A 22,088-nucleotide genomic window follows, 5' to 3' on the forward strand; every position below is an offset into this window, starting at 1 on the left:
AATATTTTCCCCTGTGTGGTCGTCTGGGCAGCTTGTAGGCAGCGAGCTTTGAGATTGACATCTCCATCAATAAAATGTAGAGTGAGACTCTGGTAAGGCTCAGATGTGCGGCTTGACCACATATCAGTGGTGGTGGCAAAAAACTCCAGTGTTTTAAGCTCCGCGGCCACTTTGTCTTTGCACTTTTTGTATAGCTCCGGTATGGCAGTCTGACTGAAATAGGTACGGGAGGGTATACTGTACCGCTTATCCAGCGTATTTATCAACGCCGTGAACCCAGGCTTGGTCACCGTGCTGACAGGCACCATATCCTTAGCCATGAACTCCGTTATCGCCCGAGTGATCTCCCCGTGCCGTCTTGAAGTGCGGTCATATGGAGTCACACTCTCAAACATTTCGGTCAGGGATCCCTGTCTTGACGTAGTTGGCTTGTCTGGCGCACTGGTGCTCGGCATTTTCGCCATACAACTATCGTACATAGTTTTATGGTACTTTTTAAGTGCTGGAACAGGTTCGTGGTGTTACCTCGTGAAGTAGCCACGGTGGCACGGCATGCTCTGCACAACACCTGATGCTGCGCATCATCATCCTTTTTAAAACCAAAATAATTCCACACCGCCGACGTGCTGTGCCACTTTGTGACTAACGTCTCAGTTGTGTCAGTTTCTGACAGGTCTGTTGAGCCAGATGCCATTGTAGCAGGTAAAGGGGCCCAGTGCCCTAATCCCGTTCGCACGTTTAAATCGCGCACGTTGCGATTAGAAAATCGCGTTTTAACATATCGCGATTTTATCGCAAATGCAATTAATCGTTCAGCCCTAGTTGTCATTTGGATTTGATGCAGACGTTTTGTTAACGTGTTTTGGTTGGATAATTGCACCGCTAGAAATCTACAATAAAACCATCGTTGTACATGGTAAAACCTACTCCGTCCGCTCTGTTATGTCATTTCTACCCTAGGTGTGACATAGGTCTAGTGTGTTTAAAAAAGACTTAATCTCCTCTCTTTGTGCAGACTCTTGCTGTGTATATAACTCCTCATAATATCTCTGGAATGTTCTTTCTATATCCTCTGGCTCTGTTATCAACTGGTTCGTAAGGGGGTCCCTAATTTTATGGATTTTACCGTATGCCCCGTTGAATAGTGTGTGAAATCCTTCTCTAGCGGGTGTAGATTTCTCCATATATCGACCAATCCCATCTCCTCCAATAATGTATCTACGTATTTTGATATTTGTAACTTCGATTTTTTGAGGCTCATTGTGTCCATGTTATAATTTAAAACTACATTCAAATCCCCCCACAAATTAGAATCCCTTCTGTTTCGGCTGCGATTACATCGAATAGCAATCTAAAAATGTTTTTCTTCTGGGACCTCCCTTAAACGAACTACTGTACAGATTTCTATAACCATATCTCTTTAGCTTGTCATGTTCTACTTTGTTAAGGTGAGTCTCCTGCAGATATATAATTTGGGCTCTGTCCTTCTTCAGTTTCGTCATAAACCTGTCCCTGTTCTTGGGGGTATTCAATCCATTAACATTAAGTGACACCAGTCTAACAGTCGTGCCCATCTAGTCCTAAATCAATAAACCTATTAGGCGACCTGAACAGCAGTAGGTTGAGTAAACAAGGAACATTTAACATTGCATAACGTGCAATAAAACATAACATGAAACTATAATATGTAATAAAACAAAATACCAACTCCCGCTGGTAGGTTGAGGGGGTATCCTTCCTCTCAGAAAGGGCCCCTCCCTAGAACCGAAATCAAACCCATTCCGTAGGGTTCCCCTCCGTCTAGATATGTCCTACTCTTTCATTTCAGTCTCTCTCAATCGGCATCAGTTACGCTGGATTTAGTAGAGGTCCGTTAACCAGAGGTGTCACGTAACGAAGTGCAAATACTTCGTTACCTTACTTAAGTAGACATTTTTGGTATCTGTACTTTACTGGAGTATTTATTTTTCAGACGACTTTTTACTTCTACTCCTTACATTTTCACGCAAATATCTGTACTTTCTACTCCTTACATTTTAAAAATAGCCTCGTTACTCCTATTTCATTTTGGCTTGTTTTCATTCCGGTTTGTCATCGCTCAAAAACACACACAAAAAAAAATGTCACACATTTTTTGGGTGACATTAAACCCCTCTCGAACGAGGAGAGTTTGAGTTGGGTGCCAGCCGCATGCACGGGATGACGGCCAGGCCGAGGCCGCAAAGGAGGAGATCAAAGCCAGAGCTGCGTGTGGCTTGTGGCACCGTCCTCGCAGCATCAGCCATCCTCCCGCCTCCGCTGACGCACCTCGCTGTCAGGTCCTTCGCCATCGGAGCAGGTCGGCAAAGGCGCACAGAGGGGGGTGGAAGAGCGGAGAAGGAAGCACCGCACGGTCATGGACAGTGCTCAGACGAAGTGGAGGAGACAGAAGAATAGAAGGATTGGGGGGGAGATTGGGAGAGCACTCGCGTGCCACACCAACACAACCCCGGCCTCGGGAGACACGCTGGCCCTGGGGCGCAGCGCGGGACCCTAAGCACTTGTGGGGGGGTTTTGGGTGCCATGCAGTCGACTCAGGCTGTACCGGTAATGATCCTTCCGCAGGTTCACCTACGGAAACCTTGTTACAACTTTTACTTCCTCTAGATAGTCAAGTTTGATCGTCTTCTCGGCGCTCCGCCAGGGCCGTTACCGACTCCAGCGGGGCCGATCGGAGGACCTCACTAAACCATCCAATCGGTAGTAGCGAGGGGCGGTGTGTACAAAGGGCAGGGCCTCAGCAGCCTGTGAAAGACTGTTGAGTGTTGCAGGGCTCATCTTCAGGCCAGGTAGAGCATGCATAGGCTCAAATAACTTTGAGAACCTGCTGCTTTTTGCGGCTGAACAGGATTTAGTCCAAAGGTCTCAAGGTCTCTTCCAATGAAGGTTATTGATGAGATTCCACTGAAGTTTGACTTTTTGCACTATTACATTACTTATTGGCAACTAGTTATCATGTCTACCGCTCCATGAAACGCATGTTAATGCTCAGTAGTACACATATGGTACATTACTTTTACTTTTATACTTTAAGTAGTTTTGAAACCAGTACTTTTACACTTTTACTTAAGTAAAAAGCTTGAGTTGATACTTCAACTTCTACAGAAGTATTTTTAAACCCTAGTATCTGTACTTCTACTTGAGTAATGAATGGGAATACTTTTGACACCTCTGGTCATCATATTATAAGCAGCTCATAATTGGAATAATTGTGTTTTCTACCGGATGAGCTAATTAACTCAGTGGAGATAATTTTTAGTACAAAACACTGGCCAAATAACCAGTCTGTTTTAAAGCCTGACATCTGAATCATGACTTTATCAGTCTTGAAATAGTTTCAAGATGTTCGTTGAAGGAGGGAAAAAAGAAAAGTACTGGTGTACGGCGGTTGAAGGTATGTGAAAGCCCTTTGTGAAAGAGCCGTGATTTAGTGCTTCAATAGGCTACACATGTCAGGCGCACTGTAACACCTCTGAAAAGTGGGTCCACGTCTCCTGTCAGCTGTAATTTATGGTGAAGATGAGTCGAGCCGAGGAATCTCAAGCATAAGAGAGGAATAAACACAAGAGGGCAATAGTTTACCAGGAATTTCTGATTGGAGCGTCTCCTATAAGCTCACACTGTCGTATCAAAACCAGATCCTCACATCCAAGGAATTAAAACAATATTTCTCCTCTTTTGCATGTGGTCACTGAACCCCCCTGGGCTGGACTTGCACCTAGAAGAGTTCTCCAGAGAGTGATTCTGAGTCTGTAAAAACGTCTCTATGTGTTCGGAGAGAAAGATCAATGGTTGAAACGGGGTGGGGGATTATGGGATACCCTCCAGTCAGCGTGCTGTCACTCAAACTGTACCCGGAGCAGCAGACGAGGCACCGGATCCCTCTCATCTCTGTCAGAGCATCTCGTTAAAATACCCGGTCCTGTTTCGCATATTGTGGCAGTTTCTTGTCTTGTTTTGTGGCGAGGCCGGCTGCTCTCTGCAGTTAATCAGTCGATGGGATTGTTTGCATATTTTGTTTCTAATGAAAGACGATGAAAGGCAGCGAGTGGCTGTTACTCAAGCCCAGCCATTCTTTTCCACTTAGGGACCTGATGGACGGTTTACGGTATAAAAACAGACCTGATGTGCATTATGTCACACAGCTCGCTCTGTGGATCCATGTGCACGGCTCCTCTTTACAAATACGGCTCCTAATCTAACAGGCCCTGAAGTAAATTTGCGGTGAAGACGGAGGAGGGGGGTTTCATTTTGTAGTCTGCTGGAACAAGAGAGCGAGTGTATCAGACGTATAATGTGAATAATTATTGGAAATATTGTCCAGATAGATGGAGCGGAGCCAAATTATGAAATCATGCGCTTCTCTCCGCTGCATCGCCCTGCTCATTATTTGGAGTCATGCTTGGAAAAACAGGTGTTTCCAATAGCGAGTCGTTGTCTCCGCGGTGCTGCAACCCTTTCGTTTCCTCATGATGCTTCAGATATGATATTTCATGGCTGGAGCCCTACACATGATAGGAAGTGATTGGGGGGGAGCCGCTCAAAAGACGTCCGTGTAATGGATGCTGATTGGCCCCCCGGCTGAATCCCCTCCGTGTCCGTGTAACAAGAGGGGAACCACAAAGCTGCAGGACGGACCCTAGATGCTCCTTGTTTTTCTTTTCTGGGAGGTTCAAATGATTACATGGGGGATTAGTCTGTCTCTTTAAACAGGTGCCATGTTTGTGTGTGTGGAGAACATTCTTTTCTTTTAAGAAACAGAACCAGCAGGGAGAAATTGTGTGTTTTTTGGGGTCTATTTCTTCCAGTTTAGTTTATGATCGACACATTACATCAGCGTTTGAAGCCCGGGCCTGTGATGTGGAGCAGAGCAGATGTGTGAGTTTTATAAGCATCAACCTCTCATGTGATTAATAATCATGTCAGTTGTTGGTATTGAAGCCTTTAGGCGGTGACTCACCATTAGGATCTCTGTTATTCTAAAGGGAAAATGATTTTATAAAGGAATCATTTTACAAAAGTGAATTAGCAAATAGCCATAAAAGCAACAATATTTGTTGATTGCCTATAATAAACTTGATAAATAGTTTTACTTACAGTATGTGCTCCAAATTATTTTATATGAGCGACTCCTGTTGCTTCTGAATTTGGGGATAAAAGTGTCCATAGTTAATTACTCAAATAAAACGTATGTTCTTAATTTTTGCAGAGTAATCATCTTCATTGTCAGGGTTTTTGAAAATCTACTTCTAATGAAGACGAGAAAATCTGTCATCATGGTGACGTGCTGACCCCGAGGATTTTTACAGTTTAGACAGTTTTCAGAGGTAACTACTGAGGATCCAAGATGTAAATGTTTCCTTCCCTACGTCCATCCCCTCGTTCTTCCAGTGCTTGGACTCACACCTGAACAGCTGTGATGACAGTGCAATGAGGAGATCTGTGCACAGACATGGAAACACCTGCCAGAGTGACAGTTTGTCATGATGACACACAAACACACACAGACAGTCCTGTCTGCATAGCACCTAAGAACGTCACGTTGACGTGTATGAATTTTGAATTTCTATAATATTACTTTGTAATATTGTACCTGAATTGTCACTTACATGATGGGGGCTTGCTTTTATTCTGAAGAAGGCACTTGTGCTTGAAACGTCTCTACGGCAATACATTCTTTAACTGAAGCTTAGATTTTCTTCTTTTTATTAAAAGTTTTGTTATATTTTGTTAATCCTCACAAAGAAGAGAGATTCCAACAGCATGAGTAAATCCATACACCTAACTCTAAGCATGCCCCTATCAAAGCAAGTCCTAACCCTTTAAGAACTCTTTGAAAAAGTGAGGACTGTCCAAAATGTCCTCACTACACAAAGTCTAAGCTGAAAATGGTCCTCACAAAGATACAAGTACACACACACACAGACACACAAACACGTGCAGCTGGTAATCAAAGCCATGTACATGAATTAAACATTTTATTGAGCTTTTTATGTGCTTGGCACCTGTATTTACATTTTTTAAATGCCTCAAAAAAAGGATCATTTAGCTATTTCCCTTTTTTTCACACATTTGATCACCGATGGGCCTGTAAAATCGTTATATTGCTCAGCACTTAAATACACATCTCTACAACACACCAAAAACAAAAACTCTGTTTTGCTATTGCTTCTTTTACAACTTTTCACACAACAACCTTTAAGCTTATGTTATTGATTGCATTTGCCATCTTATTTATATATAATATGCTTTAAAACATAATCCACTCAAACCTAGTGAAACCTAGTGAAACCATTCCAGTCTTTGAGGAGAGCAGGTTGATGTAGTGGAGTCCTCGTGTACACACCGCTGGGAGTTTTCAGGATGAAGACGTAATCCCTCTGTCGACCTGACCCACACTTCTTTGACTTACTGCGTCCATGTGTTGTGTTCAGCGTGTTTGGCACATGGACCCGGGCCGCCGCAGCGCACAGATACCTCCCCGTGCACGCTCCTGCGTATATGTAGAGCAGTGAGTCACTCTGTAATCTTGTCCAGTTGTCCCTTTCATTCCGGCCCAAACTTCAGACCATGACGGATGCAGCGTTGACCCTTTGACATTTCTAAAATGATACGACTCAAGTGCTGCGTGAAGTCAAAAACTTCTGGATCCCAGTGAAGACTCTTTGGTTACAGGATGTCATGACCCGATGGCCTTTGAGTCCCCAAAATCAGGAGTGAGTCACTTGAAGAGGCTGTTGCTGCTATTGCACCGCTACATATTCACAACTGATAATCCTCCTGGAGCAGAGCGTGTGGGCTCCTCTCTCTCCTCGCACCGTTTGTTGTTGGTTTCCCGTCAGAAACTGTAAGAGCATTAAGTTGCTCTCCCAATTTTCCACCTTATTAATACATAGATAATTTAATAATACTTTGACTCCCACTATATTGCTTTGTAAGTGGCGGGGAGTCTTTAAAAACAAAAACATGAGACGATATCCTTTTCTGAAAGGTTTGTTTTGTACTTCAGTACGTTAACATTTCATGTGAAAACACCTGTTTGACATTGCGCCAAACTGGGTTCATCGATGAGGGATTTGCTTCTCACCTGAAAAACTTTAGAAACATGGCGGACTGTGAGGTTCGATGTCGGTTTCTACACCATGTGCATGGACATCTGGGAGGAGCCATACTGACGACCGTCACAGGAGCCGCTGCCCTGCTGGCCACCGGTGGGGTTGCCAATCATGTGCATCGTGTCCATGCCTCCGTTGGACAGGTACTGACGCTCAGCGAAGGCCCCGGCAGACGAGGAGGAGCAGAGCAAACCTCCTTGAGGCTTCTCCGGGCTGGCGGCTAGGCGAGGAGAGGTGGGGAAGTTGTATCCGTACAGGTTGTAAGGGTTGTGCAGGGAGAAAGCATTGTAGGAGCCCTGCTGCACGTGGTGGTGGCCCCCGCTGAACATGTGGGCGGAGGATTGGGAGGATCCGGATGATCCAGATGAGGCGCCGCTTGAGCCGCCTCCAGCTTGCATCACGTACTGAAGCTGCGAGGCTGGGAAGGAGCCGAGCTGACCGCCGTAGGCGTCCATCTTGCCTCCGGAGCCACTGCCGCCACTGCCACCGGTCAGGGATGGATGAGTGCCACCTTGCATACCAGCAGCAATCAAGGAGGAAGTCCTCTGTGGCAGGAAGGATTCAGAGGACTGAGCAGAGGCCACAGCGCCCCCAGCAGCCTGGAGGCGTCCGTAGGAACTGTCGGCCAGGCCACCATAGCCCTGCAGGGCCGCCATGTTGCTGCGGGCACAGGCTGGGTACTCAGACAGGCCCAGGTTGCAGAGCTGGCTTTCCCTGCAGCCCACATTGAAGGTGTTGGGAGCCAGGTGGAAGGTGGGAGGGGAGCAGGAGGGGGACAGGAGGTGCGCCGCACCAGAAGGGGAGGGGGTTCCTGTGCTGGAGGTGGTGGGAGAAGTTCCTGTGCTTCCACCTGGAAAACACACAAATACAAACAGAATGAAATACAGTGACTTTGACCACTGACGCCAAGGAGGTGTGTTTTCATCCCTGTCTGGTGGTTTGTTTGAAAACAAAATTACACAAAAAAAACTGAAAGGATTTCCAAATCAGAAGACGGATCCAGGAAGATTTGTTTTTAGAAGAGTGTTTTTCAACCTCTTTAAGTTTTCCCAGAGACAATTCAGAGATCTTAGAGTGTTTAATATTTTAAGTTTGAATCAGGACCAGTGCAAATGCGCAAATAAGAAAAATATTTTTATAAGGATAAATAAAAAATTTGACTACTAGTCCGTAGTCCTGATTTGACTGAAACCATGATGTGGGACATTGTTCATATTCAGATTCAAGGTTTCATAAAGTTAAATCAATAATTGTAAAAGAAAAATGTAACTTCTTGAACAGTTAGAGGGGCATCTATCATTTCCCCATGTTGGCAAGAGTCTTCCACAGTAATAATTCAAGTTATCTATTCCTTTATGTACATAGTTTACAAACTGGTGCTAAGATATGTGTTTAGCAGCCGTTTTCCACCACATGTCCACCCACCCTTTTTTCTTACAAGAAGAATTGGATATGATGGGAAAGTGACTTGAATCCGAACCCATCTACCTCTGACCCTCCCTGTGGAGAGGAGCGAGAAACAAACAGGATTTCCCTGTGGGGAGGTGTTAGTATACGTCTCTCATTTCCAGACTTCCACTTCCTCTCTACCATGTGGCCGTGCAGGAAGAATGTGTTCTACAGACTTTGTTTTTTGATATACACTTACATGTTGAATAATGAACCAAGAAATCTAGTTTTGATAAAGGTGTCTCTTATGAAGCCGTCGCATCGACACCGCCCTTATCACTAAAATATCTAGATTGTCATTGTCTGCAATATTTTTCTTCTTTCTTTAATTTTTTTGGGGTATTGCTGTATTCTCACATGGCCTCACTCTGACATTGTGAGGGGTTCATACTTGGGACCTGGCAGGAAAAACTGCGAAGAAAGTCAAGGGCAGCTGAGTCGGACATTTGCGTTTTGCCATTCATTCCCTTTGGATAATTTCAGGAGAATATATTGAGTTGAGTGAATATATCTGAAAGCAGCTACAGTTTGAGCATTGTTTTCATGCACCGAGTCCGATAAATAAACAAGCAGAGAGCCACATTATCAAATCACCTGTCGGCAATTTCATAAATAACATTATAGATCCATGTGGACTCGCTCAAACACCTATACCTTTGGACTGATTTCAGATTCTTTCATCCTGTGCTGGGTACGAGATCATGGACCATATCATAAAATATACTGCTGGTATGCAGAGAGAAATATGGATTCAGTTTTGACCATGTCTGGTCAAAAGAGCCCCCCCCCCATCCCACCCCACCCCAAATCCCCAGTTGGCACAAAGCGGCTCCACTAAGTCAACCCTTTCATAGCGAATTGATAGCTGTGGGATATCAATTGCATATTTCTCGATTAATGAGAATTTGGCCCGGGTTCATCTTGCTGTTGGAGAAATTCAGTTGGAAACCATGAGGAGGCATAACTAAATGATCCAGGACCTGCTTGGCTGGGGTTCTGATTTTGCACCATATGCCTTCGATAATATTGCCGCAGCGCTCCGCTCTGCTCAGAGAGATGAGGAGGGGGGTTCACCGAGGGAAGAGAGGAAGGTAGATATACATGAGGAAAAAAGAGAGAGGAGGGAAGAGAGGACGATAGTTTGGTGATGTCATGTTTTCCTCTGGTTAGGAGGGTAAAGGTGCTTTAGTGGAATAATTGATTACTTGAAGGGAAAATGGTCCAGGACTATCAGGGCGTAGCAGCACACTCACACACGGTCACTAAGCGCAGCGCCCGTACTCCACAGTGTCCTTAGAGCGTGACGCAGGGTTCACCTCCGCGCAAGGACCCTAATCACTCAGGAGGAGTTTAATGATAACAAACACATGTTTGCCTGCTCAGACAAAATACGCAGCATCACGTCATGCTGACCTGTGATAAGGTCAGTGAGGAAGCAGAGGTGCTTCAGGGCTTGATAAAAGCCATGAATAAGACGTGTGCTGACGCTGGGAGTCATACAAAGTGAGGTGTGTCGCGGAGCTGCAGGGTTTGTTTAACGAATTGTTAAGTTGTGTTTAACTGTCGAGGGCTGGTCGAGGTGTGAACGGCAAGAGTAACAACGTATAAGGCCAATCTAACATGAAGGACAATGATGGCTGTTGCAGAGATTGTTGAGATTGTTGAAGATTTGATTAAATAAACTTTACTATTAGACAATTAAGACATTAAAGTCAATCAGTAGAATAATGTAAATGTGTCTACTCACTGGAAAAAAGATAATAATATGGGGCAAAATTAAAACAATATATATCTCCACCAGGGCCCAAACAGTCACCCTTATGTAACCACATTTAAATACAACAAATTGCACACTCATAAACATCAGTCCCCTAAACATGTCTTTTTTACCAAGATCCATGATTTTTTTTTTTTGTGCAAATCCATAAAATTCTGAAAAATGTCACGATGTTGAAGAGAGTGACATAAAAAGAATCCTGGATCTGCCCCCTGATCCGGATCCTGACCCATACAGCATCCCTCCCCCAGGTTCTGTAGTAATCCATCCAGTAGTTTTTGCATACTCCTTCAAAATAACAATAAACAAACTGCCTCCTTGGCAGAGGTAATATATGTTAATAAAAATGCATCAACACCAACAATGAGCATTGTGTGTGTAACCAGAGTAAATGTCAAAGTGGCCTCTGAGGATTCAGAGCACATATGAAATGAGCAATAGTTTAATTTCACTCTCAGGTTTCAGTTTGAATTAGTTTCTCTGTTTTAAGATCAGACTGAGCTTTAACTCGAGGATGAAGATTCACCACATGAGGTGTGTTTGAGAGAAAAGGTCTGACAAACTCTATCAGGTGTTTGAGAGTGAGCACATAACTTAACTTACACAAAAGCTACAATATTATTAATAATAACTTTGATATATATGGCGCCTTTCAAGGTTCTTCAAGGCCTCTTTACAGCGTCATGAAATGAGAATAAAACAAAAAATGTATCAACTCTGAATGTCGGCCATTCAGAATAAATCAAAAGGAATCTTTCCAGCCAATTGGCAACTAGCTTTAACAATAATATAATCAAAAGTCCATTAAAATGGAGACACAGAGACCGGTTTTTGCTTTGAGGAAACTGAAAATATGTTTTTCCTTTGTGGTTACTCTAAAACCTGTGTCTACAAAGACAATTGGGCAAGTGACTATGAAGTAGATGAGTAGGACTGGAGGGTTATTTCTGTCACACCTTGCTGTTTCTGCATGTTGGTGAAGTCTTCAAACGTCAGGGTCCTCACAGGAGGTCTCCAGAAAGCATAAGTCTCCATGATGGCCTCCAGGCCGGTCCTGACAGAGAGAGAAAGAGAGAGAGAGGGAAGATTCAGAGCACAAAATAACCATGGCAGAAATAAAAGAGGAAAAGAAAGAGGGACAATAATGGCCTATGCATGTGTGTGTTGACCAGATGACATGAACACAGAGATGAAGAGTCAGAGAGAGTTTGATTAGGAGTGAGATGAAGAGGGGAAGCTTTAACATTATTGGTGATTGACTTTTAAGAGTTTATTGCAAGTTTTTAAGCCTGACATGGCCGCGCTCCAACTTATATCTAAGCTGTTTAACATCTGAGCTCCTCTGGCAGACGGAGACACGATGAGATGTTCCAAAATCTCAACATGTCGCCAGAGACGTTGCTGTTCAGACCCTCAGCTCCCTCAAGTCCTCGAAGAGGCAAACACTCACATCCGTTTTGTTTGATGTATCATTTTCATCAACTGGATTTTATTCATCAATTAACCTTCTAATGTCAGTGTTGTATCATTTCAGACTTACTCCCAAATTAATCATAACACAGAGGAAATATTTGGGAAATATGGTGATTTTTTCAATCATTGATGTCGTCCTGTAGATTGATGTGTGATCTAAAGTCGCTTTTACTGAAACGTAACTGGATTATTTACATAAAACTTCTCTGGTCTTATCGACTACTCAAAGCTCTTTGAGCCACATTCACTCATTCTCGCAGTGCTACTATAACACTTTTTTCTATCATTCACTGAAGCCAGGGGTCGAACCAACCCCCTGGCTAGTGGACGACCCGCTCCATCTCCTGACCCACTGACCCTTCTGTTATAAAGTCCAAGCATATGATATCTAGATTGTTTAGATTGTTTTCACACTGTTATAGAAGTAGTGATGCAATTATTTATTTTAACACTAGGTCGTACTCAATAAAATTGTATTTATACAACCCATATTCACAAATAGGACAATATAATATCATTGTTTTATTCAAAGGTTGATTTCATATTCTGTCATCTTCATCTATGTCAATGGGGAGAACCTCACAACATCATTTTTTTTAAACTACACAATTTACAAATATCAAACAATGTGATGGAAAACTAAACTTGATAATAATAATAATAATAACAATAATAATAATAATAATAAACACTATTTAAGAATTTTTAATATATTTAACAAATATTGTATATCCCTGAGTGTAAGTTATTGATCCTGAACAGTCACTTAAAAAATGTACTATTTTGCACATCAATAGACATAAAATATGTAACAAACGTATAGGGATTGTTACTCATGAACTGATGGGAACTGAAATCTGTCACATTATGGGGACAAAAAGCAGGTCCCCCGAAATATATCGTTACATTTTAAGTTGAAAACATGTTGAAGGGCTAGGTTAAGGTTAAGTTTAAGGTTAGACCGGTAGTAGCAATGGTTAAGGTTAAAGTATCCAGGAACTGAACGTAAGTCAATGTAATATCCTCTGAAGTCGACGAGACACGTGCATGTGTGTTTATGTGTGTCTGTGTGTCTGTCTATGTGTGTTTGGCGTGTGTGTGTGTTTATACACAACTGGATAAGGAGAGAGCTGGACCTGAGTAACAGATAGAGTAAGAATAAATGTGGATAAATAAGAAAAGGCATATTGAGAGGGGCCTGAGGTAAATGAACCAGACTGGTTGAGAGAGCATCAGAATGAACAGAGAGAGAGAGCGAGGGGGCGGGAGAAACTGGAGTCCTGCTCGGAGGAAACTGGAGCCATTAAAAGGAGCAGGCTTTTACTGTGCACATAAATCTAGGTGACGTTTCATCTTGAATCTGTACACGGTTCTCCTTCCTGCTTGATTTACTTCCCTGCACGCCACTCGGCCACGTCCCAGGCAAACCAGCACCGGACGCTCGCCGTGTTGTTTTAGGGCCACTGACTCCCAGTCGGTGGCAGCTCGTTAGTGTGCCGTGCTAATCGGGCCGACCCTCGCCATCACTGCACTCATTCATACAGACACACTGATGCTGGACCAAAATCCAACAAATGAGCTGTATCCCTCTGCTGGGCCATAAAGGCCGGTCACCAGACACAAACCACTGCACCACCATAACACCCTAGGAGGCTTCTATATTAAGAAGCTATTAGGAACGTCATGAAAACAAGCTGGCGCTTAGTGTGAGAATTAGCAGCACAGATTTCTGTTAATTCTAAATTTCCCCTGAATGTGGAATTAGTTGATAATGTTCCACATTCACAGTGAGGTTCTGCCAATAAACCAAAGAAAAGTAACTGTGACTGTTTGTGTGGCTCATATCCGATACTAACATAAGCAACAATAACAGCAGATGTCACCCCACTTCAAATATGTTTCCACCACCAGCCTTCAACTTCTGTATATGAGCTGAAATTACTGCGAAATATTAAAGGCTAAAGGGTTATTAATCATCATCCATGACTTTTTTAAACAAAACTTTCAATATAATAATAAAATAATATGAAGGTATTTTTCTGTATTTTGCAGAGTTGTTTAAGGCTCAGTCTTGTGTTGTGATATTTTAACTTTGAAATTTCAATATGGATCTCATACTCCCGTTTTGTTTCATAATCTGCATCTTCTGGTTTTCTTTTGGATAAATGTTACTATGACCTTTAACCTTTTCTTATTCTCGTCAGTATGTCCATCTGATCCTGTGTAACAAGTGTCGCTCAATCCCACTTTCAATTTGAGCAAATATTTGTTGGGTAATCCAAAGGTTTCTAGTATTGGTTTCAAATATTTCAGTATTAAGAATTTAAATGTTATAATTTGTGTGCACTATACAGATACAAAATTGATGTTGTACTGAAAGACACTTTCAAAATTGTATTATCCAACTAAAAAATAAGAATTATTGGGAATGAAACGTGTCTTTTCAAAACTCAGAAAGCTGATTCTGAAGCAACTGCAATGTGAATCAGAAACTGAGCTTTGTGAGACACAGCGATGACAGAATATGAGTAGACAGCAGCTGTGGGGAGTATCTCCATGTTCATGTAAGTTTATAATCATTATAATATTTACTTGTACCAACATGATTATTATTATTATAACCTATACCATTAACACAGGTTAATTTATACAAAATATGATCAGGCTTTATTGTGTCAGCATTAAGAAATAACCGGTAAACCCACCCACGCTTTGAAACTGGCCAGACACTGAAGAGTCTGTATAAGTGTGTGTGTGTGTGTGTGTGTGTGTGTGTGTGTGTGTGTGTGTGTGTGTCAGAAGACGGAGGATCAATTTGATACAGGAACTGGAGGCGACTCGCCCCCTTTCCTCAGTAAAATGAAAAAGCAAATGTGCAATCTACTTTCCACAGCAGCCAATCACAAATCAGATTATCCTTTATTAACTTTATTGTTTGGCTACATCTCACACTGACATGTAACCATCCCTGAGATGATGATGAGTCACAGCGGGTCCTGCTTCTCTTTAATGTAGATTTGAATTGTTATAAATGTCGTTTTTATCTTTTTCTTCCCCCCTCTTACAATTATTGCAAATGTCTTTCTTTCTGTAGTTTTCCTCTACTATAAACGACTTTTATAGTAGAGGAAATTAACGAAATTGAAAATGTCATCAGCGGCACTGTACAAAAACAGTTCTTAAAACCTTCCAGCTTTGGTGTTATATTTAATAAAAGTGAATTACAAATTATATTATCCCCAGTTTTCTCTCATGAGCAGCAGACGCCCTTATCCAATCAAACCCTACGTCACCAGAATTCTGCAAAAGAAGCAGAATGAAGAATCGAGGGTCCGCAGCTCGCCAACAACATCCAAGAACGATCAAAGATCAAAAAGCAGCTTGAGCCATGAGGCGTGTAATTCAAAATGACTCAGAGGGTTTTTAAGGTGACAGAATCTCGGAGTGTCCGCGCTCCAAGTTCTCCAAAGCTCTGACTTGAATCAGAGCTAAATAAATCCCAACAGGGCTGAAGGGACGGAATCACAAGCGATACGTGAGGGTAAATTCATTTTCTCTCTCCGCGGACAAATATCTCATTCTCCTTATCTTTTCATCTGTAGCCTTTTTCTGCAATGAAATTCAAATGCCACTCCATAAATCAAACGGCCTATTGTTTGAAAAATGAAAAAAGATGTCTCAAATATCTGCGTGCCAATAATGCGGACCAGATGAGGGGGCCTGCTTTCATGTGCGGAGGGGTCTGGTGGCTCAGTGCTCTCCCGCCTCTCTCTCCTCCTCAAACGTTACATATGATAATTCAGAAACCGAGAGAACGAGGGAGGAGTCGAGAGAGAAGAGAGACCGGGAGAGGTGAAGGAGAGAGGGAGCAATGTATGGAGGAAGTGAGGAGGAAAATTGAGGAAAGGAAATTAAAGAGTTTGTATTTAGTGACAAAAGGACAGTGACATAATGTATTCATATAATTAGCTTATTAAATCAAAAGGTGCATCGGTGAGTCTGACGTGTTTTTTTTGGGGGGGGGGGGGGGGGCTGTGGCTCAGGAGGTATAGGGACATTCGGTAGTTCGATCCCCGGCTCCTCCGTACTGCATTCCTAAGTGTCCATGGGCAAGATACTGAACCCCCAAATTGCCCCAGATGGCTGTGCCATAAATACAAGCCAGTCACCATTACAGTCCAGTTTGGACTCTACAGCAACAGCAACCAGTAGGATTGCCCAGCAGGAACAGAACGAATGCTGGTGACGGACGACAGGATCAGACCAGATATGTTAGTATGTGTGTGTGTGATTGTGTGTGTGTGTGCGTGTGTGTGTGTGTCTGTGTGCGTGTGCTCTGCCTTTGTGACATTTAAGGTTGTGACAGGACGAGAGGAGCTAAGAGTCAACATTTCTTACAGAATCCTGCTGGAGTCTTAAAATGTGTGACTTTGCATGACTCACCCAGTGTGTGGGAATGTGGAATAAAAAGCCATTACCTCAGACGGAGCGTTAATAAACTCGTAGGCATGGATTTGGTGATTTGCAGGTTTAAAAGATGTCTAGACGTCTCGGTTAAAAAAGCCTAAATTACATTCAAACCATTGTTCCAGCAACTTTTTACGACTACAGTATATTTCAGTCTAAAACACGTCCTAAGTACGTGTTGAAAAAAATTCAATAGTTTTATGTTCCTGTGTAGAAAAAAGGGTTTGTAAAATATTCAGTCCACCTCTAAGAGAAGAGGGGTCACGGAGATGCATCACAAACGTATTGATATCCACAATATGTGTGAACAAATCCTGAAATCTGATCCAGGAACTAATTATGGCCTCCATCAAGGAGCGTTACACAAACACTACTGGACAGATAATAGGATACGGAATGGGCCGGAGAGAACCAATTCAATTTGGGTGCAAATCTGGATCAAACCATGAAATTGTGACCTGGGGCATTTTTTTTATATTTTCGTTGGACGTATCCACCTTACTGGGACGTAAAAACAAAAATGCATGGATTCTAATCTTCAACCGTGAAACCTCAAACTCAACTCAAGGACTTTTGAAAAGGCAAGAAAGCGTTAACAGTTCAGATTAAAGGTGGATATTTCAGATGGCTGCAACGTAGCAGTGGTGAGAAGCTACATGAAAAGCTGCAGCTGAACTGTGCATTGTCAAAACTGTAACTACAAGTTGGTAAATGGATTCCATTCATACAGCACTTGTTCTTGAACACGTTAACATGCGGACTGGAGCCGAGGATAACTCCGCCGACCTTCTGATAAGTGGGTGACCATCTCCACCTCCTAATCCACAGCTGTCCCCTGATTCTAAAACTATTAATAAAATAGTATATGCAGGACTCATGACCTTCAGTCTTTTAAAACTTCTACACATATCACCTGCTCCCGTCCAAACACTTGTGGTGACAGGGACTTCAGTCTGTGTGTTTGTGCACTTTACCACATTCATCCTTTTCCTGTGTATATGTGAGTGTTTGTTTGATGTTGTACATTTGTTTGGTTTCTAATTGCTTTCCAACTTAACTTTACTCTCTAACTTACTTTCTAAAATCTAATAACCAAGAAGGTCAGCAGCAGCTACACAGAGACCACGGGATGATAACGCCTGTGACAGATCTGCTTTTATTCCTTCTCCGACATATCTTTAATGAAAATAAAGACTGGTTTGGAGTAAAGCGACATCAAGGATTTTAAGCCCTCATCACGTTGAATCATACCACACACACAATTACTTTGAGAATTGTAATTAAAGGGCCTTTATCAGATGAATGAGACAATAACAGAAACAAAGAGAGAGAGAGAGCGACACATCCACCAATCCCTCTCTGTCCTGCAGATCCCACTCCTTCTTGGCAGCAGACGAAGCAGCTGTTTTTATATAGAACAGCATATGGTGCTAAGTGCTAACTTCACAGGATCATTTCCATATGAAAAGTCACACAGAGAAAATAAAAGATCCGACTCTTGCTGGCAGCGTAGTAAAGACAGCAACAGGACGAATTGTGTGACAGCTGCTGTCATATTGTACCTGTTCCTGCCGGAGTCCCGAAATCCTTTGGCGAACGGGTTGCGATCGATCTTTAGTCTGGTGATCTGCAGACAAGAAGAACGTGACAAGGAGATGGTTTTGATTACTGCATTGTATTGTGTAATATTTTTAATTGGTTCCATAATACAAATGGTTGGTTCCAGAATTTAAAGTAAAAACAAAATAAGTTTTTAAATTCAATAATCCCTCCCCACTGTAGTTAAAAGAAGGATTTAACTGGTCCTAGCCCATTGGTAAAACTAACTAACATTCCGGAAATGCAATCTAAATTTCTATGCAGGAAATGTTGTATGACTTAAAAACAGAATACAGATTTTGAAGGATTACTTATCATTCATTTTGGCATTTGCAGGATGGTTCAAATTTGTGTAGCAAATGATGAATGAAACATTTTCTTGTTGGTAAATAAAACGGGAGGTGCAGACCTGTTGGTTCTGGTAGGCAGTGACGGTGGTGAAGACGGTCTCGGGGAAGCTGAAGGTCTTCACTCCCTCGCCGCTAGGCACCGGTTTGTTTGGAGAGAGCTCGCTGCTGAAGTCCTTCCTGATGACGTGAACACGAGGCTGGTACTTGTGCATGGAGTGGAGGATGATCTGAAAGTATGAAAAGGGTGTCAATATTAATAGGACTGATGGTGTCTGAAACGGCTCAGCTCAATCATGTAGGTAGCCGTCCTTGTTTGAATCTATGTGTGAGTCGAAGTTGTGTCTTTTTGAGGACATTTGGAAAAAAAGAAAAAATTTGGTTGAACAACTTCCAACTCGAGAAGATTTGATCAGTCACCTGTTTTACCTGAAGTAAGTACAGCCTGACTGATATAGACTTTTAGGAGCTGATGCCAATATTAGGGAGGAAGAAAGTTCTGGTTACGATATATTGGCTTATACATATATGGAGATAATGTCGTAATCAAACCCTTGATATTTTTTCTTATTTAAACTTTTTTGTAAATAACTATACATTTTAAATGTATGTGTCATTTCTGGATTGTTTATTGTGTCAAATAAAAGTTTTCATATAAAAAAATAGAAAAACAGATGCTGATATGTCTGTGAAACACTCATAATGGCCAATAACTGAATAGAAATAAAGAAAGAGAAAACATGGAAAGTGCCGATTCTAATATAAGAAGATCTTGGCTTTTAGTTGTAAAGGATTAGAGTGCGGAAGGTGAACTTGTTGAGTGATGGCCTTCACACCTAAAGGAAAGTGTCTCTACAAGCATGTGCGATATGAGCTTGTGAACACAAAACCCTAACTCTCTGCCTTTGATTTTCTCTGAGTGCAAACACACAGAACATGCACTTCCCTCATAACATCAATTAGCTCCACAGATTCCCTCTCAGAGTGACTCGACACTGAGTTCACCCTGAGATGGCGCTCGGATGAGGGCCGAGGATTATTTCACAGAGGAGCGGAGGCGTCAGACGGTGTCGGCCCCAGCCTCGCCTCAGGGCCTCGGGGCCTCCGTCTGCTCTTGATTAATCCGAGAGTGAGAAAACCTCCCCAGAGCCGAACAACCCCCGAACCCCGCTCCCTTCTACAACAGAGGGGGTCATTTCAAACCAGGCCCGTTAGGGGGGAAACAGCTCAGAGTATCAGAAACACTACATGCATCGTTCCAGACCTCGAATCACACACTCCGGCTAACGCACGCGACATCAAACGCACATGCACATTAGGAGTGGGGCTGCGGAGTCGTAACACACAGATGCACGCTCTGATCTGCAGAGCTTTGTGTTCATTAGAGCCACACTGAGCTCATTTCTTTAGTGTTTTGGCACTTTCTGCTCATATCACATGTCAATCAAAGCATGTGGGTGGAGCTGTGTCTTTTTCCTCGAGTAAAAAGTGCAAAATCACGTCTCCCATAAGGAACAAGTGTCTCCTGGCTGCATTTTCCTGCAGCTGTTCTCTCACTAAGCATTAAATGACTGCAAACCCAGCCAAACTGCTTATAGATATTTGTCTCTTGATGTTCTATTGACAATGATGATTCATTCTGCAAGTGAGGGTAAACACATTTTGAGAGGATAAAGATTTCCAATGTCTATTAGTGGCAACTGGGGCTCAAGCAAAACCCCATCGCCTGCTCTCATGAAGCGAGTACAGGCGGAATCGCAGTCATGTTTTAGCAATAGAGATTTCACATTTGATACACGCTGCCTCAGATGCCTTAAGGCCCAGAGGAGTCATGCTTTTAGTCTCAGGCCAGCTCGAGGGGACGTAAAGTCAAATCTGATCGCACATCAACACGCCGAACTCACAACATCAACCCAGAGAGCGGCCAGGGGACCTCGGCCGACAGTTGTCCACGCTCAAATGCAATTACACTAAATAAGTGATGTTTTCTTTTTCATGGTCGGTAATGACGTTGTTTTGATCCCCCTTTGAAAGTCATCTGGACGTTCACACCGGAGAGACACCGACACATCCTGCAGATGTCGTGTGTATCTCCCAAGGAAATCAGCTCACGTCAAATTCAGCTGATTTGCAGTTTTCAAACATGGATAAGAAACACTTTAAAGTCCATAACCGATGAGGAATCAGAGAAACATCACGGCCTGTGGTTAAACTCATCGTGTCCCCTGTGAAATTACTCAATACACACTGGAGCGATGCGGACTCTCAGTTGGATGCTCACCAGCAGCGACAGAACATGACCGGGGCCACAATAACACTGCTGTCATGTGAAAAGCCTCTGAAAACAAGTGCTCAAAGCAGCCTGTGCTGTATCCACCATGTTTTGAGCGATCTTGAGCAACAGCAGTGACACATTACAATGTGATCAATCATGAGCAACAAAGCAAAATGGAAGCAATGAAAAAAACAGCCTCTATTGGCCGGTCCAGGCTGCTTCAGCGTTTTATTAGATTTTCCCATAGAGCAGCGGGGAGAGACAGGAAATAGACGACAGGCCAGAGTGACAGCATGAGGCCGATGTGAATCCAAGAGGACGGAGACAAACCGATCCAGCCGGGCACAGGCTGTCCCAAGGACAGAAATGTGCACTGTTAGCTTACATTGTGATCTCCTCTATTTATACAGATGACACCAGAACGCTGAGCTGTGAACTTTGGTCATGTTGTTATGATCTAATCCCGACTTATTGTTGATGCATGAGAAAGAACACACGCTGCAATATTACGTTCTATATATTATGATATTTTACATCTCTAATATGACCTAATATGTTTTATACTTCAAACTCTTCTACACAACCGAGGGAATATTCTCATTTAACTTCACTGATCGCTGCAGTCAAAGTAGTTCATGTTTACTGGAAGCAAATAATATTTGTTATGTAAACATTGGACCACAGTCAGTGATGTAACAGTGAACTCTTCTACAATGCAGAGGGAACATGTTCAATTTACTTCACGTTCTAATTTACTTCAACTTGAACTCTATAGTCAAAGTAGTTCAATATTTAACTTACATTTGATCTGATCATGAAAAACACAAGATATAAAGTATTTAAAATTAGCTTCATCCTGACCAGTTGCTATAATGACACTTACAAAGTAATTAAGAATGTGGTATTAATAATAGTCTGCTGGGATTGGATCCAGACCCCACTCAACCCTCAATGGATGGATGGATTGCTGAATGAATGGATGGATGTAATTTTACTTTTAAATCCTTGACTTTTTGTAATAATAATAATTGTAAAATATCTCTCTACGATGATATTTATTCACAGTTGGAATGTCATTTTATTTTGATCTTCTAGTGCTCGCCACAGCAGAAATAAGCCATTGTGCTTTCTTGGTTTGTATTTTCTATGATTGGAAACACTCCAGTGAAGAGTTAGTGTTTTTCTTTTGAATCAGCAAATTAAATCATACCATCAATCATAATCAAAATCATGTTTCATGAAGTGATTATATGATACTTTTTTTATGTTTTATTTTTGAAAGCTTTTAACGAATTTCCTAAATAATATGGAAATACTCAAGAAGTATAGAGTACAGATAAATACAAATTCATGCAGCTATCATGTTTATTTTGTGTTTTGGTTTTGTTTCCTGCATATGCTTTGATCACAATATTTTTAACAATAAAGGATTGTGTCGTTTCTTCTGAAATTCTTTGGTCCAAATGCAGTTAAACCTGCAGATCTCATCATCACTAACTAGTAGAGGCACAGTTCATCAGTCTGGAGGAGGATGCGCAGTCTGAGAC

At 42.3% G+C, this 22,088-nt stretch overlaps 1 protein-coding gene across 1 annotated transcript in view; it reads right to left on the bottom strand.

Moving 5' to 3' along the window:
• Positions 1 to 7,174: 7,174 nt before the first annotated feature.
• The window catches only part of tbx15 (T-box transcription factor 15), a 34,684-nt gene continuing 19,770 nt past the window's right edge, over positions 7,175 to 22,088 (bottom strand). The window contains exons 5-8 of the mRNA XM_053440193.1: positions 18,329 to 18,496; positions 17,883 to 17,947; positions 11,337 to 11,434; positions 7,175 to 8,004 (exon numbers count right to left, since the gene is read on the bottom strand). Of these exons, the coding sequence (XP_053296168.1) occupies positions 7,175 to 8,004; positions 11,337 to 11,434; positions 17,883 to 17,947; positions 18,329 to 18,496 (1,161 nt within the window). The remainder of the gene's footprint in view (positions 8,005 to 11,336; positions 11,435 to 17,882; positions 17,948 to 18,328; positions 18,497 to 22,088) is intronic.

The sequence above is a fragment of the Pleuronectes platessa genome, chromosome 14 (genome assembly GCF_947347685.1).
Source record: "Pleuronectes platessa chromosome 14, fPlePla1.1, whole genome shotgun sequence".
Taxonomy (NCBI): domain Eukaryota; kingdom Metazoa; phylum Chordata; class Actinopteri; order Pleuronectiformes; family Pleuronectidae; genus Pleuronectes; species Pleuronectes platessa.